The sequence below is a fragment of the Anarhichas minor genome, unplaced genomic scaffold (assembly GCF_050575085.1).
Source record: "Anarhichas minor isolate MPS153535 unplaced genomic scaffold, ASM5057508v1 ptg000027l, whole genome shotgun sequence".
Classification (NCBI taxonomy): Eukaryota; Metazoa; Chordata; class Actinopteri; order Perciformes; family Anarhichadidae; genus Anarhichas; species Anarhichas minor.
The window spans coordinates 20,709,832-20,734,574 of NW_027466473.1; the positions used below are offsets into that span (position 1 = coordinate 20,709,832).

Genomic DNA, 24,743 nt, shown 5'->3' on the forward strand with positions numbered 1-24,743 from the left:
TCCACCCTAAGTCTACCGTCTCGCACTACGTACTGCGACAGTTGCTCTGAGCGTCTAATAATGACACGGATGGGTTTACAATGGCGTTAGTTGAGAGCCTGGTGCGTCCGCGTGTCGGTCATCAGATGCAGAGGGGGGCTGACCAAGCTGTGGTATTTGACAAGATAGGAGTGAGAACGGGTTGGGGTACAAATACCACTGCAAAAAACGCACAGCACTAGTTCCCCCCTGGCTGCAATTCTTCATAATACCCTATTTTCTCCATAATACCCATAGTTTACCCGCCACCAATGGCTCTGGTCTGGGTAAACAAAATAATTTCTCAGTATAGCAGATGGCCTGAAATTCCAGTGTGAATGCTGTCTTATTGGGTTTATAAAGACTGTTAATCTTTCTTCTCCAATTTTACTTTATTTTATTTACTCTCCTCACCCGGGGCGTTTTTCTTTATCCAACACATTTCTCTCTCTGCCCCTGTTTCCTCTCCTCCTCCTCCTCCTCCTCCTCCCAGTTTTCTCTCTTTTCTCACCCTCGCTCTCCGATGCTGCTGTTCCTTATCAGTAATACTGGCTCGCCTACATGAAATACCATTAAGTGAATCTTCACGAGGCCTCCAAACACAACTCATTTATCCTGCTGCATGCTTCATAAGTTTCTGATTGATCTCAGCCACGGACGACAAAAACACTGAGGGAGGGACAAGAGAGAACGCAGAGAGAGGGAAGGAATCTGAAAGGGGAAAAATTGAGGCAGAGGAAAGGAACAGAGAAACGAGGACAGGAGGGGAGGTGAGGGAGGAAAGGAGGACCAAAGGAAAAGAAAGGGAACATGGAGGGCAGAGAGAGAGAGATGCAGAAGCAAGAACTAGAGTAAAGGAACGAGGCATTAAAAATAATGGAGGGAGGCAGGGAATGACGGAAGAAAAGCTGAGTGAGAGGCAAGGAATGAAATGTCTCTTTGGGGGGGAGGGGGATAAAGGAAAGAGTGGAAGGAAATAAGGTTAGGTTATAAATATAAGGTCGGAGAAAAGCAAGGAAATTGGGAAGGAAACAAAAAGGGAAAGACAATAGAAAGAAGAAATGGAGAAGAAGAAAGTAAGATTACCACCGAGGTCAAATTTTTGAAACGTACTGATGAAATCATTTGAAAGGAGGAGGCGTACTATTTTGGAGGAGGTCGAAATAAAAACCTCCAGGATGGGTTTTATCGATCCCTCAAGCAGTCTGTTTGTGCATGTTTACGAGGCAAATAGAGAGCGAGGAAGGATGGAGGAACAGAGTGGTGAAGAGCCAGCGTGTGAATGCAGGTGGGCCGTATCGATCCGAGTCTGCCGGCTCCTCATCGCCTGAGCAGCAGATGAGGACCGATTACACCGCAGTTAAGAGGCAAATGAAAGGAAATGCTAGTAATGGTCCGACAGGTTCCCCCCACCCCCTCTGTAACCATTAACGGCTTTGAGAATATTGACACGAATAAAGTAGTCTGTACCATGCATGACCTGCGAGGGGTGGAAAGTCGCACATAAAAAAAGATCATAATGTCAGTCATAGTTTTATGTTTCTTATGTCTTGATGAAAACCAGAATCAATTTGATACACTAACATTTACATTTAACCACATATCTTCATTGTGCCAGATAAGAAATCCATCTGGGATTTTTTTCCCCTGTGAAGAACCCTATGGGCCTTAGTATATGAAGGTCTTGTTGGCTCTAACAGCGTCTTAAACCCCCTTTCAGTTGCTCGAACTGGGGCACCCGTTGTTGAGAGACTGGGTCTCTCTGTTTGTGCTCCGACGCACCCTTTAGCAACTGTATGAGACGCAGCAGGCTTCCAACTGAGTCCAATGTAAACCCATCCACATTAGTGTTGGACAGTCAAAGCAACTGTCATAGTATAAAGAGCGAAAAAAGTCAGTGTAGGAGGTGTACGTGGATGTTGGGTTAAACCCAGACGTTCACCCAGGAAACTTAGTTTAACGATCTTTTCCGTTGCCTAAACCTAACCAAGTAAACCTAAAATGAGTAAACCTACGTTGAAAGTTTATTTTAGGAAGGCGCTGTATGCATGTAACGAGTGAAAAACGCTGCGAGATGTGAATGTAGGCAGGATTTGAAAAATAATGGTGTCTGAGGTGTCACTTTGGATGGATTAAGTATTAAAATCTCTGTGAGTTGATTTTAATACTGTAGCTAAATGAATGGAAGGTATAGGATATCAATCATAAACTTAGTTTGCTTTGGAAAATGCTTAGCAGTGATGTGAAGTATATACCAGTCATAGTTAATGAGCCATAACATTAAACTGTAATACTTAAATTAAAATATGAGGTGAAAAATGACACCCCTAAGACCTGCAAACACCTTTCATCGCACTATTTCAATGTCAAACTACTGCCTCTCTTCCTCTTGTGTGCATGGAGCACAGGTTCGCTACAATAGTTTTATGCAGTTTGATGAAATCTTTGGTGAATAAACATAGATTCTAAATAATTTTTTTCATTTATCAGTCCCTGATTACATGGTGTTCCTGCTTGGGTTTATTTTTGAAGTCTAAGTAATTATGAAATTGTTTACTCAGGCACGAGCCTGGCTTCCACATGCAGCCTTCAATAGATGTCGACGCATGCTGCTGCTAAACTTGGTTTAGACATCACTGCCAGAATATTTAACAGAAACAAATAAGATACTATTCCCACATTACTGTATGACGTGTGATATGACTGATTGACTGCTTGTCAACCTATTTAGCCCCTCGAGAATGAAAAAAACACGTTATAGATGAGTGAATATCAGATATTTATTCCAATAATAACAAACAGACATATTCCAACTTTTTTGCTCATTACACCATATGGTCCAAAGTATAATGGACAAAGCCTGTTGAAACCCAAACATGACAACAATATGTGATAGTTGAACATGTAATTCCAAAACCAAGGACATTGATCTGTAGCTATAACAGCCGCCACTTTTTCTGGTTACAGTTGTTCTGCCACATTTTGAACCTGGCTGCAGGGAGTTGCTCCCATACAGCCAAAAGAGCATGAGTGAGGTCCAACACTGATCCCAAAGGTGTTGGATGGTGTTGAGGTCAGTGTTCTTTTCAGGCTAGTCAAGTTCTGGCTTTGTGCACACAACATTCTCTTGTCTTTTGTCTAAACTATCCTTGTACGCTGCTGCATTAAGATTCTCCTTCTTAAGGGGGCCCTGACCATTAGGGGTGTGAGAAAATATTAGTATCGCAGTATTATGTTTTGTGATACTGTATCGATTCTCAAAAACACTGTATGGATTTTATTAATAGTTTAGGTGGAAGGATTAACTAAGATATGCACCTTCTCAGCGTTGACGTTGGATGTTACAGGGACTGTGATCAGTGCCAATGCAGATCACTCTGTTCTGATCTGAAAAAAGCATTATTTAGATTGTATGCATAGGGTGGTATGTTTTTTATATACTATTGACAGTTTTCCTAAATTAGATCTGAAAGCTCTAAATAAATCGGCTTGCTTACAGTATCACAATACATCGTAATATATTGAATTGTAACCCCTGTATCATGATACGTATCGTATATCCGTCATTGCTAATACACAGCCCTGTAAACCACGAGAGGCAGCTTCAGAAATACAATGACAGTGACACCCACATACGTTTGGCCATATTGTGTGCGCTGTTTAAAAAAAGCTTGTGGAGAGTCTACTTTTTATTCTTTTCATTTAATATGTTACAACACATCTTCATTCTACTCCTGTAAAGTGTCTTTTGTAGTCAAGCAAGACGGATGAAAATGGACATTTATATCGGCTACAGCCGCGTTGAAACAGACTCATCAGACTTATCAAATTTGTTTGCTGCGAGCGTTCAGAAACTACTTCATGCATATGTTATTTTCAAGATGCACAATGTGCAAAGAAATGACCTGAAATGAGCTTAAAATACACACACACACACACACACACACACACACACACACACACACACAAACCCGTTGCCTCGCTAATCAGCTTGGCCCGACACTCTTAAAGTCGACGTCCCCGGCAGGCCTATTTGCAGAGGAATATCAAGCGTCCTGCTCACCATCATTCTTTCCCCATTAGAGGCTCAGGACTTCATTACTGCTGCCCCGCCGGCTGCAGGCTTCAAACACACAGAGACAGACAGGCAGGCGGACATCAAGGTTCAGGCTCTTAACTTATCTTTTACAATCTTTGTTGAAAATTGAAGCGCGTTACCCACCGTGTGCTCAGTAACGTCCATCTGCGTCTCTGCCTGTCTCACTTTAGCTTTGTCTGTCAGCACTGCTGTGACTGCATCCGCATGCCGTCATGCCACTATCACGCATGCCGTCATGCCACTTTCTAGATGGCTGCACATCGGTTTGTCTTTATGTTTGTTTGTCCTGTGAGGGGATGAGATGATGCCCCTTTGTGCAATAGAATTGACTTTGCTGCCACTTACACCTGAGAGTAATGTGACACATGACCTCACTTCTGTTTTTACACTGCAGTGTGATGTCATGTGACTTTAGTAGGATTATATTGTGAGGTTTGTTATTTTAATTTTTTCCGATTTTTGTAAAAATAAAACTTAAATTAAATGTGGAATTTTCAAGATGCGCAAAGCAGTTATACAGAGTTTTTTTTTTTTCATCAAAATCCTGCATCCAAAAGTGTTCTTTGGTGCTCCAAGAAGACAACGATGTCCTTTTGTAGCTCAGGAGACTTTTTCTTGTGATAGAAAGTGAAGAGAAAATGCTGAGTAAACACAAATGAGCTGCTTATATTGCACCACAGTTTGTCATAGTAAGTCAAACATAACTATATTATTTGAAGGAAACAAGCTAAATGCTAAAATCAGCAGGCTAACTTGCTTACAGGAGCAATGTTAAAGCCCTGATCATTCACAGGTATAACGTTTATTATGTCCGCCGTCTTCGTTTAGCGCGTTAGCATGCTGACATCAAATAGTACTAAATACAAATTACAGCTGAGGACAATGAGAAGGTCATTCGTTTTTCCAGGTATCGGACAAATTGAAATTTCTATTTCCTATGATGCTTCTAAATCACAAGTCAGGATTACCAAAGTTACCTCAATGTCCCCTGTGGGCACCATGAATGTCCGTACAAAATTAAATTAGAATCCATCCACCAGGTAATTAGATTTTTCAGTATGGACCAAAGTGGTGAACCGACTGACATTGCCATTTCAGGAATCACTAGTGCATTCATATAAATGGCATTGACCTATCATGGATTTGTACTGGGGTGTACAATGCAAATTGGCTGCGTGTTTTTCTCAGTATCTGACATTCTTAGCATGGGAAAAAAGAAAAAAAGCAACCTCAGGGAACTTTTTGATTTGAAGCTGATTTGAAGTGTTGGCTCTGTGACACGTGTGGGCGAAAAATCTAAATCTGGACACATTTCTCTGCTGAGTAAAAGAACATTGTTTGATTGAGCTTGTACACCTTTTCTCTTTCTTGTGTTCATGACGATGGGGGGGTGACCGAGTGGAGGTTTGGAGGTGGCAGTCAATTGAATCACCTTTGTCCCTGAATGATTACCACTGCCCCGGCGTGACGTGCGTGCGTATGTGTGTGTGCGTAGAGAGAGAGAGAGAGATGCAGAATAGAAATAATGAAAACTTTTGTCATAGTTCTACCTCCTAAGAACACATTTTAGCAGTAAAGAGAAATCATTAACATCCGTATTGATTTCATACATTAGACATTACCATATTCATTGTCAGTGTTACTTTGTGTCAAGAATCAATTCTATGGGAAACATTCAATAGAGGCAAGCATGCTTGATCAGAAATTTATTTAAAAAGTAAAAATTACAAAATCAAACTGAGCTATAAACTATGGCTGTAAAACCAACAAAATAACTCTGGAGCAAGACTTATTTGTGTGTTGTCACTTATTGTTTTGCAGACACTTGTCAGTGAGCGAGATTAAAAACCGTTGAGCCAATTTGCTGTTCGCAAGACGGAATAAATATTAAGTGGCAGACTGAGCACTAGGTGAGGAGAATCCTGCACAGATCTGGGGTCAGGCTTATGACCCGGAGTCGAGTAATTTGGCCTTTTTAGCACAGCGTCCCCGGCTAATGATGACCAGACGAGACCCGCACCCCACTGCACGCTGCGTGCTATCAAAAAAAAAAAAAAACTCTCTTACATTTATGCTCGTATTTCAACCTCTCATCTCCAACAAGTCTGTGATTTGAACTGTTAATCCGAATCGAGAACTGCTCTGTGATCCAAACCCACTGGCACACTGTTGTATTGTTGTATTGGATGACAGCTCGTCACTCGGTGCAGGCTGGGATGGATGTTGCAGCTGACACTGTGGACGGCTGCTATGTATCCTCCATCGCCGATGCCACACCGGCATTGTTAGTGTCTCTCACTGTATCACCGATCACTGTCGGGCTCGCCTCTCACTCCGCGCTCTGTCAGCATATTTAGGCATGAGAAAAAAGAGAAAAGGCAGAAGTTGGGGAGTGATGTGACCCAGGGTAAATGATTGATATTCACCTAAAGTGTGGGGGAACTTGTCGGTGGCTTGTCACGTCTTTCCTTTAGCGGGCTGTACTCGGCCTGCTGCATACTGTATGTGACGAGTCGTACTCGAGTTGAGAAAGAGAGATCCATTAGTCACCATGGCTCATGCCATAGTTGGCTTCTCTCTCTCCTCCTTTTTTTCTGGCCTGCTCTCTCATATGTTCTTTCTGCTATTTTCCCTCAGTTTCTCCATCTCCCCTTTCTCGGTTTTGCTCCCCTTTCCTTCTAAATTCAGTACTGACTTTGATCTCTCTTACTTCGCTCTCTTTACTTTCTCTAATCCGCCGGCTGTATATTCTATTTGACAGCCTAAACTTACTGTTGAGGTGAGAATTGCCCCCCTTAATGAAAGCGGCTGATTTGCTTCTACAATTCAAAGGCGAAAGGGCAAAGCATCGCAGCAGGGGTTGCTGGCTATTTATTAGAAAGAGCTGCTGGCTACACCTCCAGTCTGACTGCAACTCCAAAAGGGAAGATTATTATATACTCTGCAGCAGAGAAAATGAGAGCAGGCAAATGATGGAATGAGAAAGAGAGATAATATGGGGCAAAGAGAGGGAAATATTAAATGGATAAATATTAAACGGTAGGTCTTCAGGATGATTCACGTCCAGGAGTTTGTTCTGATGACTGTTACACCAAGAGCACCAGTTTTCAAACCAAAACGTAGTTCCATAGGCGCGCTAGTGTGGGATAGTGATGTCAGTTTTCTGGTCCATCAGTCTATCCAACACTTCTGTCTAGACTGAAATATCTGGATAACTATTAGATAGATTACCATTCACGGTCCCCAGAGGATGAATTCTAATGACTTTTATACTCCCCTGATATTTTCTCTATTGCAGCCAACAGGTTAAAACTTGTACAGAAGAATCGCTGACGACCCTATTTTTGTGTCCACGATTACAGACGACCACCTTGTTCTCTCAGATTTCTAAGTCAATCTTGGAAATGTAGGCAATTATCAGTTACAGTAGAGGTGGGTGTGGCAGAGGGGACAGTGGGTACACCATGATAGTACATTACAACACGTATCACAAAATCACTACAGAACATCACAAATCGGCTTTATCCAACAGCTTGAGGGATTTTCTCAGACAGGATGAGAGCGCCTTCCAGGCTGTCGGACGTCCAGTCAGACCAGAATTTCCAGGAAAGACAACCAATCAGCATCACAGAGTCATTGAGCTTCCGCCTGCGGAATTTCTACCCAGCTGTCGACTTTGACTAAAATGCTTCAGGTCCCGTGTGACTGTGATCATGCCGAACAGTCATTATTTACATCTGTGAATTAAATATGATCAAGCAGGATTTTTTGCCATTAGTGCTTCCTGTTTTTTAACGTGTCCGTGCATTCATGAAATATACATATACAGTAGGTGCCTTACGAAGAGCTGTGTGACTGCGCATGCTAATCCAGCTCATGTGTGTCAGGGACTAATGTGACAATATTTGATATGTAAGATCTACCTAAGTCTGTTTCTGTGTGCCTGCGGCATGCATTAAATGCAGTAGGCATTGTCTGCTGATACCATAATGTTAAGCCAAACTGTGCTTACAGATTTCATTTTATCATCAGCAGCTTTTATATTTTCACTACAGCAGGAGATGAATCTAATGTCTGTCATTTGAGAGGGATCTAGGACGGCTTTGCAGAGACTTCTTTGAGCTTCTTTTCAGTTGACGGTTACCGTGTTTAAGCTGATGTAATAGTCTAACTAGAAACCAGGCCACGCAGGCCTACTCCACTGATAAACAAAACGTTGTGCTCCAATTATAGCGTGTAACTTTGAAACGACAGCTCATTTACAGCAAAAGGACGTAAAGTTCGATTTACCAGAAAAGGCTCTGCTTTTTGAGGGAGCGCTTAAAAGATCTAAATCCTAATCAACAATACAAATGCTTCGGTCACATGAAGAGGGTTGTAATAGTGCGACGTGTCGGGTTCTAATGACAGGTACAGTTTACAAAGGCAAAACAGCTGAGTAATGAGCAGGCGATACTAAACATGAACGAAGCAGCTGATGGCTATCAGCAGATGCAAATGTGACGTCAGTGCTCTGCCTGAACTATGCTACTATTGTTGTAGGCAGAGAAGATGTGAGCAAAGCAGTGCAGCATCACGCACCGAAATGCATCGAGATAAATGCAGGATTTCGGTTTTTGGTTATTGTTGCTCGTACATGGTCCAGGACCACCACCACCAATCATTGAAATTATTCCTGGAGGAAGTTTCCTCTGTGCCTTGTGTATCTCAGTATTTCATCACCTCTGAGATACTTCAGGCCACAACAGATGATATCCACCCCTGGTCTGACTACTGCCTCATAAACGCACACACACACACACACACACACACATACATTCACATACACACAGATGCACATGGACACACAGCTGCTCACATAGACACATTCATCTTTTATGGCATCATTTATTTTCTCACCCGAACCCCCACCGGTCCATGAACATGTCAGCGCTGTGACGTATTGCTGCTGTCTGCTCAGTATTCATGTGGAGGCTGTGATCAGAAAATCAGATAGATCAAGTTTTATTCACAGAGGTGGAGTCGTCAGACGCTGCTGAAAACAAATAGAGACAGCAGGGCAAAATATAAACATCTGCAGCAGTGCCACAATATCAATAATCTGTGAAGGCTTGTCTTCAAACTCTTCATTAATGTTTATCACACAACTGACCAATACTGATTTTGCTTTTTGAGAATTTAAAAAATTCAGGTCAATTCAGTAACATGGTGCTAGTTATTTTTATTTTTTTTCTCTGATTGCATCACAGAGCATTTTTAATGTGCAGCTCTGTGTGGTATAATCTCTACAGAAATAGTTGCTGAGTTTCATGGGTATTATTATTGCGTACCAAACTACAGATGAAAACTGATTCGAAAAAAATCATTTGTCACTGAATAACTAAAATAGCCCTTTATAACTCCAAATGATCCTGGAGATTCTGCATAGAGGAAAATTAAAGCTATCATGAAAAAAAATACTGAAAGAATGTCTGCTGACTACATCGCTGTGTGAGAACTTCCTATATGGGCGATAAAAAGGGTGGTATGAATAAAATGACATTGGTTTTATCTTTTAAACTTGCGATTTAAGGCAGAGTGACAGCCAGACGCAAAGTAAAGAGCTTTTTGTTCTTCTTACTCCGACCGAGAGCTGAGATTTCTAATGTGAGGCTTCTGTTTTATCTTCACTCACTTTACTGCAGGAAAGAGGCAGTGACACGCACCGAGGCTTCCACTTCACTTTACATCCTCCTCTTTGTACTCTGGCTCTAACTGACTGAACAGGTATTTAAATGTCACCAGAGCTTTCATAAGCTACTAGGAATAAAGCTTTTTTATTTATTTATTTTGTAAGCCCTCAGTTTTGTTTCGCTTCTAAAAAAGAAAACAGAGAAATGAATCGGTACAGCACTTATTTGCTAACGGCAAAAATAGGATACAAAATATTCAACGCCATAGCATGTATGTTGTGTCTGTTCACAGGATCACTGTACTTAATAATAGTAACTAATAATACTAATAACTAATAAAGACGTGACTGAATGAAATGATGATAAATGATGTAAAAAGTGTTTAGTCTCTCCAGCTCTCTCTGACTTTAATTGTTTCCATAATAAAAGTTATTGAGGGAAATGTCAGATCATGAAAACACAAATCTTTCTAATAAATGTAGAAAGTTGTTTGAGGTCCTTTTGTTGTTCAGTTTACAATGAACATTTATTTAAACCAGACTGTGAATCAGAAACCTAATCAAATATAAAGCTTGAGTTCAATCTGTGATCCGTCTTCACTGTTTACATGTTGAAAAAAACTATATCAGTCCGATCAGCTGCAGCGTCCAATCACATAACAGATGAACAATGAGGGGGCGTGTCGACCGTTAAAAGATGTCCTGGAAGGCTGTTCTCGTGGGTCCTCGCTCATGGCTCCTCAGAGATCCCTCCTCTCTCCTCGCTCCACCGAGCTAAATAAGAGCTTTGGGACGGCCGTCAATATGGCGGCGCAGAACAACTTCCGGTTCAAGCGAGGATCGAGGAAATGACAATTAAGAGACTTGGGATGTACCCAGAATAAGCTCCAGGATTCCCTTTTATCATAGTTTTGGCCTGATGAAGGATCTTTAAAAGCACTTGTTCACTTTACCATTGTGTCGGAAATGCTTTCAAAATAAAATAAAAGACAAATACTGTAGTGTGTTCAGTTTAGATTTTAACCAGCTGAGAAAAGCATGTTGTTTCTACTCTCACATACATGGGAATTGGAAAGACAATATAACAAGTGGAAATCGCAAACAGAGTAGATGTTCTGGTGCATTTTAACTGGTGCTTACTTTATCTGACTATAATACTATGAGGAAAATGTGGGGTGTATATTTATTTAATTTCATACATCTCCACTCATTATTTATTGTAAAAGGCATCAGTACAACAGCTTTCATAGAAAACAATAGTCTTGAATTCATAGGTTTGAAAAGTGTGAAAGCAAAAGAGAGGGAAGAGAAGGTGTGGAGGGTGGACTATTGCACGCAATGTTATTGATAACCTACTTGGAGCGCTGCTTTGTCGCTTTGTGATCCGCCCGCCTGAACCCTGAGATATTTTCTTATAGACTAAGCTTTGATCCACGCATCAGCGACGTGTGTGTGTGTGTGTGTGTGTGTGTGTGTGTGTGTGTGTGTGTGTGTGTGTGTGTGTGTGTGTGTGTGTGTGTGTGTGTGTGTGTGTGTGTGTGTGTGTGTGTGTGTGTGTGTGGAATGGAGGGGGGTCTAAACTAATGTTTTAAAAAAAGTTATAATAATTTTGACACCCATTCTCATGTCCCAACTAAAAAGCAGCATGTTATTCTGAGGGTGGCAGGCAATTTGAACTCAATGGACACATTTACAAGCTGGAGCCTGTTAAATGTAGAGCTATTAATGCTGACTGTCCATAAAACTCTCTAGTTCTGTACTATTCAATCATCAAATATGGATTTTTTTGGTTCTTTGACAACATGGAAGGCTCAACAATTAAACTCCACTGTCACTGGAAAATCATTTTGTTCCCCTGTTGAACACAGGGTGGTCTGACGGTTACGTGATGTCAAAGGTGTGTCGTGTTGAGTGAGGCAGTGGGTCATCACTTGTACACACACACACACACACACACTTTATCACTCAGGATCGGGGCTATATATCAACAAATATTGCAACTTTTCCTCCTCCATTTATCTTCGATGTGTGTCGCAGAGGGAGAAATGTGCGGCTTCCCTGCAGTGCCTCGAACGGTTTTCAAACACATTTAGTCATGGCCATTGATCTGCACATGATGCTTTGTTGATTTGATGTACCTGACTGCTCCAGGTTACTCAAGCCGAGCTGCGGTATTTGCACTACAGACGGCGTGAGCCTCGGGCTGAGGGCCAGCCGAGTATTTGTCCTTTTTAATGCTGTTAGCTTGTACTTCATCACAAACAAGCGACGGAATGTAAGCCGTACTTCAGGTGAAGTAAGTCAGAACATTTCTCTGTACTTTTATTCTAACTTGTGTTTGGAAGTTAATGTATTTCTAACAAGACTAAATGTCTGTGGTCACACTGATGACGATGCGGTGCTTTTTACACAGCATGAAATAAAGTCATTTGGAGGCCTTCAGTATTTATACTTCACATCTTTGGTCTTCACTTCTATAATTTGCTGAAACTCAATGCAAATGTGTTTACGTTTCAAAGTGCAGCACGCATCAGCTGCGCAATGACGCAGCACGTCACAGTGCGCCGTTTCATTTGACTCGTGTCACTCACCGAGCTGTGCAGACAGAAGAAAGTAGTCAGGGCACAGAAGCAGAGATCAGAGAAGCAATTGTGGTAAAAAGAAGAAAAAAAAAAGTCTGCTGCTTTTCGGCAGCACAGCACAGACAGAACACTGGCATATCTCGTTGCATCAATATGCATGGATATGCTGCCAGTGCTATTGTCGTTCTGCTGATAGCTTTGTAGTTCTTTATTGCATGCTGCCGTTCTGTAATCTCATGGCTGCTTTGTAGTTCTTGGTTTCTGTTTCTATATTATAATTCTACTACTGCTGCGTCTTAGCGTATTATAAACAGAAATACTATTCAATACACACCTGGAATATCAAACTTTCTAAACTACACATACTGCGTGCTATCACAGAACATTGTCCTGTTTCCGCTTATTGTGAACCCTTATCGAGATTCACCTCACTGCCCACAGGAGGTCATGAATAAGAGATTGAAATCCAGTCTTCTGAACAGCAGAAAGACTGGCCTGTCAAGGGAGCATATTTCTGAGATCATGTTGTTCTGAACTGCCAGTGTCAGTGGCCTAAAGTAGTGGCAGCAGGCCCCAGTGCACTCTTTTATGACGGGCCCTGCACGCTAGTTACTAAGATATGATGCATACACACACACACACACACACACACACATACATACACACACACACACACACACATATCGTCCCGTCACACGATCACCTAGAAACTTAACAATTGACAACATTAACATAAAATGTAACCAGCAATTATCATTGCATATCTGTACATGACAAAAATACCTAAGAAAAAAAGAAATTACTCATTTAATTGAATCATTTTTTATAGTCAATTCATAGTTTTAATCGTTTATGTAGAATAAGCAGCATATGATTTTGTTAAAGATTGCTACTGACTATTTTACCCCAAAAAATGAAAATGATGAAGTGGATGGGTTTGCCTTTTCGAGGGAATATATAGCAAATGGCAAAAGCGAGTTCTGTGAGTTATTCTGTGAACACAGGCCATATTTCTGAGGAAGCAAACAGAAGTACTTACAAGTGTCCGATTACTGCCCAACATGTTGTTAGAGGACCCGCTCTCTATGCCCCCCCCCCCCCCCCCCCCCACCCTAAGGGTCCTAGTGCAGCCGCATTGCCTGCACTATATATTCATGCCCCTGGTTAGTGAAGCTCTGAGCAGCTTTAAGTCTATTACTGCTTTTTCCCTCATGATGAAATAAGGTTTTTAGTTTAAAAGTACATAAAAAGTGTTATCAGTGGGGCGAGGCGAGGTGGGGGCCGCTGTGCGCGCTGACTGGAGAGCCGTATGGATCGGCGGAGTCTCAGAGATTATGTCCATTGATCAGACAGGAGGGGTTTGTGGTTTCTATCGACGGCGGCCTCCTGTCTGACGTTGTGTTCTGTGATTACAGGGGCCGAAGGAGCCGTGTTCAGCAAGTCAGTGGAGACGCCACACGTCAGGGCCGAGCCGTTCAAAGAGCTGAGGTGAGTCAGTCTGTTTTTTATCATAGCGCACAGCATGTGCAATAATTAATTACATAATGGGCAAACTTGTACGTCAACTGAGGCAGAGAAACAGACATGAGTACAAATAATGTATAAACAGTTCATAAACAAGTAACGTTATCCTGCATCTACACTGCGTAAAAACTGCAGCATTCACACAAAAACACAAACGTACCTCCACAGAAGGTAATCACTCGCTGAAGCAAAACTTTGTTTCCTACAATCTGATTTGCCATTGCTGACTGACCGTTACAGCAGAGGAAATTAAATGCAAAATCTATTTTCTGTGAAAAAGAGGTGTGGAATCTGCTGATTTAGATTAGTCCTCAGTAATAGTTCAAACAATGAAAAGACTACAAGCCTATTTTTGAATCTGTTTACATCCATACTCTATTAAAAGTATTCACACACACTTACCAAACGGTATTCATTAACAGTGCAGACTAATATTCCAGTACTAATCACAGAAAGGCAATACTTACATTTTTCTGTATTTGAATTCATGATGTATGGATACTTGATGAATCATCAATGCTCTACGAATGGCTTTAAGATCCAGTTTGATTCTTCAAATGCGTATATTAGCAATTTTTGCCCAAGAAAAGTCTATAATGTGTCAAAAAATGTAGCATTAAAGGATTTCGAATCTATGAGCTCATTTCGACATTTATGCATTTTATGAGGTCACAATACTTCCGCAACTTACTCAAGTGTATAAAAATCTTGCCACCTTTCTATTGACTTGGGGGGGGGGACACGCAGTAAAGAGGCAGGATTTACATGTAGAAATCTATAAAGAGGTGGAAAGAGCACTTTTCCATGGGCAATTAGCTAATGTCTGTCTGTAGGAGCCAGAATCACTGCTGTCTTACATGCAAGCTATCTTTAGATCAATGGGTCCATCTTTGGCAACAGATGCATCACCCCTCCCCCCGTCCCTTCCATTTTTTTTATCAGTCCCTCTTCACTTCCAAATCAACATCAAATGTTCATTGACATCAACAAAAATCAGAGCAATATATCCTGTATCAAAGGGAAATGGACCAAATATGTTTAAGGTGAGAGAGAAGAGTAAATAGAAGCTGAGAGGAACTGGAGGCCATCTTGAAATGGGATTACGGCAGCCGTGGGCCCTCAGATCAACACTGTTTGTTTGCCGTTGTTTGCACAGTAAGCTATGGGCCGCCAGCTCGCCGTCGACATGTTGAGAGCCGTTTAGAGGCAATTGAAATGTTCCCGATCCTGAATATAGAGCCTTTAAAGTTGCGGAGTTATAGTTTTTATGGTGAAAACAAAGCAAAGTTGACATTCATCAGAGCCATTTGGAGCTGGGCAGGTAGTGGACAGTCGGTTTATCTGAGTTGTTTGGACTAGAAATGGATTACTGCTTTGGCTGGAAATCACAATAATGAGAGCAGTACAGTAAAACCAAAGACTCTAAGAGAGAAAGGAGCTGAAACAAACTGCTGATTCACATATTCAGGCAGCAGAGGGAGGAGGAATCAAATGCAGTTCAATGATTAATTGACCAGGTGAAGATATCGAAGCTTACTGAAAGTCCAAACAGAAGTGATTGAGAATCCACCGGTAATAACCAGAATGGGGCCGGAAAAAGGTGTAGAGAGGCAGGTACAGATACAGGCTTCAGGAAACAGGTTGCAGGGCTCAGATTAAGAGCACAAAGAGCAGGGAAACAAAAGCATGAACCAACGTTGACAATCTGGCAGGGAATGAGTGGAAATGAGCCGATGATGTTTGAAGAAAGCACTTCAATGCAATGACAGAGATCAATGCAATAGAGTTTAATCTTCAAGCAAAGAATTCAACCCGAGTTCACTCTCCGGAGAGCCACTGATCTATTCCATTCTTTACATCGTCTTATATCGGTGCGAGGACAGGGTTTTCTGGGAAAGCTTTACAAAATCTGAACGTGACATCATCTGTCATGCTCTACAATTGAAAGACCACGCTCTTGAATAAAGATAGGAAAAGAGCCCCATAATTGTCCACTTCTGCCCTTAAGTGGACTAAAAAAGCCATCCTGACCACAGATTTGTCATGAGGGACCAAGTTACAGCCACCTTTCAAGCCTGAGAGTTTGGGTGGACCCTGTCTTTAAGGCAGACAGGTGTCACAGCTTTTCTGCTCCAACAGTCAAATTTAACTCTGACAGAGAGAGTGTGTGTGTGTGTGTGTGTGTGTGTGTGTGTGTGTGTGTGTGTGTGTGTGTGTGTGTGTGTGTGTGTGTGTGTGTGTGTGTGTGTGTGTGTGTGTGTGTGTGTGTGTGTGTGTGTGTGTGTGTGTGTGTGTGTGTGTGTGGGCTGCATCCTCCCTCGCTCTCCTCCGTCGTGTTAGTACCCTGTCCGTGTGTGTGTTGTTCCGTGTGGACAGCCAAGGATGTCTCCTTGATGTAAACGTCTTGTTTATCGTCTTTCTCCTGGCTGTGCTGTCAGATGTGATGACAGTCAATCAGAGCAGAGAGAGAGAGACATCGTGACGGTGGCGAGAGAGAGAGAGAGAGAGAGACATTGTGACGGTGGCGAGAGAGAGAGAGAGAAAGAGACATTGTGACGGTGGCGAGAGAGAGAGAGAGAAAGAGAGACATTGTGACGGTGGCGAGAGAGAGAGAGAGACATTGTGACGGTGGCGAGAGAGAGAGAGAGAGATTGTGACGGTGGCGAGAGAGAGAGAAAGAGAGACATTGTGACGGTGGCGAGAGAGAGAGAGACATTGTGACGGTGGCGAGAGAGAGAGAGAGAGAGAGACATTGTGACGGTGGCGAGAGAGAGAGAGACATTGTGACGGTGGCGAGAGAGAGAGAGAGAGAGAGACATTGTGACGGTGGCGAGAGAGAGAGAGAGAGAAAGAGAGACATTGTGACGGTGGCGAGAGAGAGAGAGAGACATTGTGACGGTGGCGAGAGAGAGAGAGAGAGATTGTGACGGTGGCGAGAGAGAGAGAGAGACATTGTGATGGTGGCGAGAGAGAGAGAGAGAGATTGTGACGGTGGCAAGAGAGAGAGAGAGACATTGTGACGGTGGCGAGAGAGAGAGAGAGAGATTGTGACGGTGGCGAGAGAGAGAGAGAGACATTGTGACGGTGGCGAGAGAGAGAGATTTACAACAGGACAGAAAATGAGAGAAAGAAGAAGAACAAAGCCACAGTGCTGTGTGACAGTAAAGAGGAAAGAAGAAGAAAAAAAGGTTAAGAAAAGACAACTGTGAAACAGAAAAATGCAACCCATACTTGTCAGAATACTTATTATGATATAAATGTTGAACCCCTATGGCTTTTTATTGATTCAAATACATATTTACCTTGCACACTTGTGTTTTCACATACTTTATGTTCTCAGGTTTGATTGGGCGTGTACAGTCTGTGCTTGATTGAAATCTCCCTCACACCCCTGTCACACCTTTTGGGTTTGGTAACCTCATGTAATTCCCAGCACACCACCTTCAACCTTTAATTTACCAGAATAACAGGAAACACCTGTGAAGCACCATTAAATGCCTGAAAAAACACAGCTGGCAACAATTCCTGGCCTTTTTTTTTTGTTGCAAATGTTGGTATCAACAGGTGATAACAAAAGTGAAGTGCATGTAAGTTGCCATCACAGTGCCATATCCAGAACCAGACAATTGAAAAAATATGTGCGTTTAAGCGCTGTTTAATCTCTTTGAACAAAACAACATGGAAAAAACTTTGTGTCACAAGGAGAGGTTCAGTATGTGTGTCTGTGTCAAAATTGCCTATTGCTCAATGTTTAGTAGTTTCAGTCAGTAGAATTACAAATGTACTCAAGTTAGAGTAAAAATGTATTTGAACAAATACTCTTTGAAGTACAATTTATTTTAAACGCATTACTACCAACGACAACGACCAAAACACCTATTGGCCATTCTTGTGCCTAAAAGATTTGGTTTATTTAGGTGAAGCCCTGACCTTTGACCCACAGCCATCACTGAGCCAAATGTCCAACGTCTAACCAAGACTTTGGTCCATGACAATGTAGCTCTTAATCCAGGAGCTGGATGTTTTTGTTTTTCACTGGATGACTTGATGACATTTTGACTTCTTTCAACCAGTGAGTTTTAGCTGCGTGTGTGGCAGCGCTTAAAGTAGCCGGTCGTTCTTACACTGGAGTAAAGGTTGTGAGGAAGAGGTTGTTCTCAGACCAAGACCTGGTCTTCACGCACCATAGGTTTCCTTTATGAATGTATCCTCAAAAAACATTTGCGATGAACATTTTGCACTTCCGTTCAACAATAATGTTCTTCTTAATTCACCGATTTTTTTTTAAGGAATCTTTGCATTATATTTCCCTCAAAGCATATTCATATACAAAGCTAAATAATGTTGATTTGGTGCCCCAACAGATGCACTACAGCAGTCATATAGAGCTTCGTCCTCAAAACCAGCAACACCCTGCTAATACCTACTCCATTCAAATTTCAAGCAGACACCAGACCTAACTCTTCTTTGCAAAATTGTAACATTATTTTGATCTGAAGTAAAAGAGAGGCGGAGATGGAAAGTGTCTGTGAGGTGAAAATAAGAAATTCTAGAAAGAGAGAAAAGAAGAGATGACTAAAGTACAAAGTGTGAAGATTAAAGAATGAGAGGAAGTGAGGGGGGATAAAAAGGACGTGAGCAAGAATGAAAGAGCTTGAAAGGACAAAGTATAGGAGACGGGCAAAACAGGAGAGAGCGAAAATAGAATAGAGGACTCATTTTTGTCAGATACAGACCTAGATAGATGAGGAGTACGGGACAAAAAGAAGAAAGATGAGGAATGGAGGCATAATGCAAAGAAAAAAAATGGAGCTTTATTTGACAGAGAAGAAATGCTGCAGAGACGCGCGTGACGAGAATTAGGGTTTGGACAGAGAAGGACTTTGATGACAAATATCTAATAACAGTATTTCAGTGGCGTGTGCGGCGAGATGAACTGTGATTCATCAATCACTGCTGCTTTCCTTTCAAAATCATCATTTTGAATAATAAGACAGTGAAAAAAGTCCCGGCAGTGTTCCGCAGATCATTTCTGAGCGCCGCTCCAAAGCCCCTCATCGTGTGATTGTCCGTATCATTTGTCAGTCAGAGTCTCGGGCAATGTGGGTTTTTTTTTTTTCCCCTTTTCCTCCTCCCCAGTGTTTATGCATCTTTGGTGACAAGCAGTCAATTGAGAATGAAATATGGCACAAACTATCCAATTATATCAGAAAAGTGGAGCGAGCTCGTCGGTGCATGGCTAAAATCCAATCTTACTCTAATCTCTCCCAACCCTTTGGCAGGTAGTAATCGAGGATTCAAACCCCATTTCGGGATATCGCGTTAACCCCCAACACACACTCACAAACACACACATTGACAGTAACCGTCATATCCATCTGGGAGGTAATGCCTTGTCAACAGGATGTGTCCTTGCGTCTGACAAACACCTTTGTGAAAGTGAAATGGCAACATCGGGGAATTTGATAGTTCACCTTGATTTATGTCCTGGCCAATTCCGAGCACAGATAAAAAGAATAAAAAAATGAAGCAATAAGGAGGACAGTGAATGTGGGACTGTGAGAGAACGAAATGGAAGCGATGGAAACAGCTGCGAGAAGAATTGTGGGGGGGGGGGGGGGTTTCTTCAGGTGAAATGAGATGTGGCTCACTTCCAGCAGGAAGCTGAGAAACTAAAAGTTTTCACATCATGAAAACTTTGATCGACTCATCTAAAGTCAATCTGGTGATGTTTGTCCCATGGCTCTTCCTGTATGGGCAGTTTTTAGTGCCCTGCAATCTTCACTCTGCAATATTATTGTGCTGAGATTGAAACTGAGCTGACATATGGAAACGCACAGCAGGAGGCTGAATTCAATATCATACGGTATGATCACAGCATGTTTATAGAGTGCAGCAAACATAATATAGACAGTTCAGCTATACTGTAGCTATATGACTAAGTAAGAATTCAAGTATTAAATCCATTATAAAGAACATTTGACAGTCGCGTCTGAAAAGCTGTGACCGCATCAGCAGGGCACAGCAAGTTACAAAAATTCAGAGGTCTACAACCAAGCGCCACGACCACTTGTGGAGCCTTCGCACGCGATTTGCAAGACGCGATTGCATCATTTTCTGGCGCTCACACCTCTCGCCGGCTTCATTGCGGCTTTCGATCCAGCTTTTATCATGGCTGCCAGTTATGCTGCCACTTATGATGGCTGCCACTTAAGATGCTTCTGGGTCAGGAGACTTCCTAAGCAGAAAAGACTATTCGACTGCAGCCTTGACCTTGTCCTAATACCACCTCAAGTCTATCAAGGAACATGCTTGACCTTAAAAAAAACTTTAAAAAAAATCAAATCTTCTTTTTTTGTATTTCACAACAGTCTCCTACGTTTACTGTCCTTAGCAGCAACACCTGTTTCTATAGCACCCCAACAGCACAGGACAGTGTAATCATGAGAGAGGAAGCCATCGCACCTGCGAACCAACCAGTGGTCTGCGTCGAGATCAGAGACTCAGTGAACGTTGCCTTAAGCTCTTTCTCCTCGGTATCTTTTCCTCTTCCTCTCCTTGTCTTCCTCGCCTCTCCATCTCAGCTCTTGTTTCAACTCTTGCCGTCTCCAATCTCCCCTGCTCTCTCCATATAAATGCCTACTCTATCTCGCGGTCCCTCCTCATCCTCACCCTGCCCTCACTTACCCTCCACCCTCCTCTTCTTCTTGCCTCAATTACCTTGATCCACCGTCTTTCCTCTTTCTTCTCCTCTCATCCCTCTGCCCTTCATCTTCTCTCATTCTTCTTTCATTCTCCTCACGTGCTCACGTCCTTTTTTGTTTTATTGTGCTCACTTTGCTTCTCCCATATTAATCTCTGATCCTAAACTTCTCTCATAGTCTCTCTGTTTGACCTTGTTGTTTGATTTATCATAGCATTAAACTGCACAGCGCCGTTATAAGCAGTTAACCAAAAAAGGAATACTGCGACACCAAAGAGTAGGAATTGGGGCCAAAAAACACATATTCCCATTAGAAATAATGGGCAGCATATTACATTACTGCAAAAGAGAGCACGTCTGCTGCTAGCTTTCACCATTATCACCTTAGCACATTAGCATTAGAATAGGTAGTAAACTAAGGTCCCATATCCATGACACTTCTCTTCCTCTCCCTATTTTCTCCTTCCCTTTCTGTCCTGACTAATGTCACAGTCGCACCTTTCTTTTTCCCTCCCCTCTCCCATCGTCATCCTCCACACCTTCAGCTTGCACTGATCTCAGTAATTCAGCGGATGGTGTGTTCCCCAGCAGAGTGTCCGGCTGTTGGCGAAGCAATCAGCTGCACTCGCATCGGCCCGAGATTGCCATTTAACCTATGATTTGCTGCGTGGCACGACGGCAGCCGATTTCAGCTCACCGTTGCTTATATATTTATAACGCCAAACCGTTCTGACCGCTGTGCTCACACCGCACAAGAAACAGTTACGGAAATTTTGGAGAAGATGTCGGTGCCAAGGACAAAGAAGTTACGTGTAGAGGAGACGGAGAGTGCGAAAGCTGCCCGCAGGTTTCAGACTGTGCAAGTTTATATTTTCTGTTCGTCAAAAGCCTCCAATAAGTTCTGTTGTTATATGAAGGCGGTCGATATGATATTAACCTTTGATCCCAGTTGCAGATATGAAATGCTGCCAGGAAAATACAGCGAAAGGGTAAGAGGAGGATGTACAAAAGTGAAACAGAAAACAAGAGGGAGAACAAGGTGGAGCTTTATCGATCGCTGTGGGGAAATTAGTTTGTGTCATCCATAAAAGTAAAATGTGACATAAGATTAAAAACCAGAAAACATAGACAAATGTAAGCAGCACAATAAGCAGGAGACAGAAACTGGAAAAGAGCAAATATCTTGACATCGGCTTGTTAATAATGCATGGCATTCTTGAAGTTGGTTTGTACGCATATAGCTTCCAGTTTTCATAGTTAAATCTAGATTTTTATTATGAAATATGAAAAACTGTTTATATTAAAACGAGACAGAAAAAAAGTGAAGGAAATGGTGAAATTATTCACGGGGACTGTGTAGAGGAAATGAAAAGTCATATAACCGTGGGACAGACATATTCCGTGGCCTGAACCCCCGCAGAGCAACCTGGGAGAAAGAGGGAGGATGAGAGAGGAGGGAGGCCTTCACATCCACAAACACTGAATACCTCTTTTCAATTTGGTAGAAACTTACAGTATTTCTTTGTAGGGGTGAAGATCCAGGTACCTCAACCTAGAGCCACAGAAGTTTTTTATATTATGGATAACTCCTTCTCAAGTATATCCAAAAATGACCTGTGAGGCTTTCATGGCCTCAGACTGCCACCAAGCTTGATGAGGATGTACAGGGGGTAAAGGCAGTGTCCTAAAAACGGCTTGTCGGATGTTTGAAGACGCCCACCACCAAACTCCATTTTTCCACTCGAAGCCAGAACCCCAGAGCTCTACATCCCTGAGCTTTTCTGAAACCTTTTATCATTCTCGCCGCGACCTCCGTGGGACAAATTTTTGCTCTGTTGTCTTGCAAAAGCGTAGGATTAAAGTCTCAACCATGTTCACTTAATGTCCAGACGCAACGGGTTTAAATTGCGCTGGCTCTAATTTGTTTTTATTCGCCCTCCGGTGGCATCGGTTAGCATGAATACTAATGGTTTGTGTCAGCACTGTTGACGGAGGCACAGACAGAGAAACTAAAATAAAACAAGCTGGCCGAGTGAGTGATTGGCCCGATGCGTTTGGAGGAGAGAAGACAGAAAACTGCTAATTTATCCAATTTAATCGAGCGCTCGTTTTGAATTCAGTCTTTCAACTGAACAACGATGATGAGGCGTTAGATGATGTGCGTTTGATTAATCACCATGTTTCACACACTGTAATTAATCTGTGTTCAGGCTTAACCCTCTGTGGTGCAGAGAGCAAAGGGTAATGCAAAGGAGATTCAAGTTTTCATTTGGAAACTTGCTCACCCTCCTAATCAGTGGAGGTTTTGTCACGTATGTCAGCTTTTGGTCGCCATTTCTTCCCTTCGGTATACTGTAACTCAGGCCGTGCAGCCGTGTGAAAATGGATGCACCTGAATATTGTTCCTGAAATACCTCAATAAACTGAGCCTTTGGAAGGAAATATTTGGAGAGGCACCACAGATCAGCCAATAGTTAATAACTACTGTAATGATTTGTGTTACTTAAGCACATTGTACGTTGCAGTATACCTTTATATTGGTATTTGCGATCTAAAACTCAAATTCCCAGTAGTGGGCAGGTTGTTTTCTCAGGCTTCAGGTGGACACCCCATCAAACAGCTGTTGGTCACAGCTAAAGTGTTTATGTTGACAAGTTGTACGGTTAGGCGCTGCTGGTCTTATGGTGAAGAAATAAACAGACAATTTTCATGCTACAATTTCGCAGCCTTTTTTACAAATATACTTTTGGATAAAATACTGGGGAAAAATATAAAAGGGAAAAGGAAAGTAGAGTCAATGTTTAAAAATGTAAAGTAGGCTACGCACCCTCTGGATAATATAACCAACATGTGCAAGGAATCGCAGAGTTTACATTTTTGTAAATGCAAAAGTACTCTTGACGAGTTAGTTTTCTCGATAGGTAATGCTGTAACCTAACGAGTTACTTTTAACAGTAACAATGCCCAACACTAAGAGCCAATAAGCCAACAAGACGATACAGATTTTGACTTGATAATTATGATGAAATCTCCTCTCTTTTCCTCTCTTTTATCTCTCCTGTCTAATACCACACCATGCAGTGGCATGCACAAGTTGGTGCCCATCCGAAGTGCGTCATACTACTTTTGGGGTGAAAAATGTTCATCCTCCACCCTGACATTTTTCCTGCCGGATAACCGGAGTTTGAACTCAAACAGAGGTTCTTGACATGTTGTGTTATTTTACTTTGCTGAAAGTTTGCTGCTGCCCTGTTTCAACATTTACTATTGTAACAGTGCAACCAGCCACTTTACAGCAGCTCTTCTCTCCATCCTCTGGGGAATTCAGGTCACTGCTTAGGTGACTTTGTTCACCTGCCAGGAGCATATTCAGAGAATGACACCAGCCGACTACAGGGGATTACATTAGAAATAAGATAGTTCTGTTCTTCCTCTTGCTCTTGTGTTTTTGTTTCTGACTCTGTTACTTTCGCTGATGCAACTTGTTATACTAAGTCTGTTTCTATTTTTACATTTTAAGCATTCAAGAGACCTGTTATTGTTGCCATGTGCAAGTTGAGAGATTAGTATTGTAAAACAAAATTGTTGTTCATATTTTTGCATTAATCATCTTGTGTAATACAAGTGCTGTTTTATAGCACAACACAAAGTAAAGTACTAGAATAAAGATTTATTCTTGGATATTTGTGAATAAATGTTTACAGTCTGAGGTCGTGGGCACAGACATGTAAAAAGTCCCATTCAAATGTAGCAGCAGTCCTGTGTTTTCTGTCTTTTTCAGCAACATTTTACAGGACTGCAGCAACCATTGTGCGGTTTCTGTTTCTTATTAGCAACAACATAGTACTTTGAGATTTGCTATACCAGTCACACCTGACTGGGGAGAGATTACCAATGCCTACCCAGTTTCCCTTGCGGGAAGACCTACTCTGCCTCTAATTAGCTATACCCTTCCAGTCGTTCCAGGCATTTGCTAAATGCTAGCCTTAGCCTATCTATGATGCTAACTGGCACTACGTCATTTCACCATCATTTCACCACAATTTTATGCATTATTAAATTATGCAGTTGAATTCTATCCTCAAAAAATCTCTGAAGGGAATTTAATGATGAAATAGCGTATCAAATGTTTAAAAGCTTACCGTT

At 42.0% G+C, this 24,743-nt stretch overlaps 1 protein-coding gene across 1 annotated transcript in view; it reads left to right on the plus strand.

Annotated features, from left to right (window-relative positions):
• Positions 1 to 24,743, plus strand: part of sgcd (sarcoglycan, delta (dystrophin-associated glycoprotein)) — a 107,842-nt gene that overhangs the window by 75,760 nt on the left and 7,339 nt on the right. Inside the window, exon 6 of the mRNA XM_076102427.1 lies at positions 13,786 to 13,858. Within this exon, the coding sequence (XP_075958542.1) occupies positions 13,786 to 13,858 (73 nt within the window). The remainder of the gene's footprint in view (positions 1 to 13,785; positions 13,859 to 24,743) is intronic.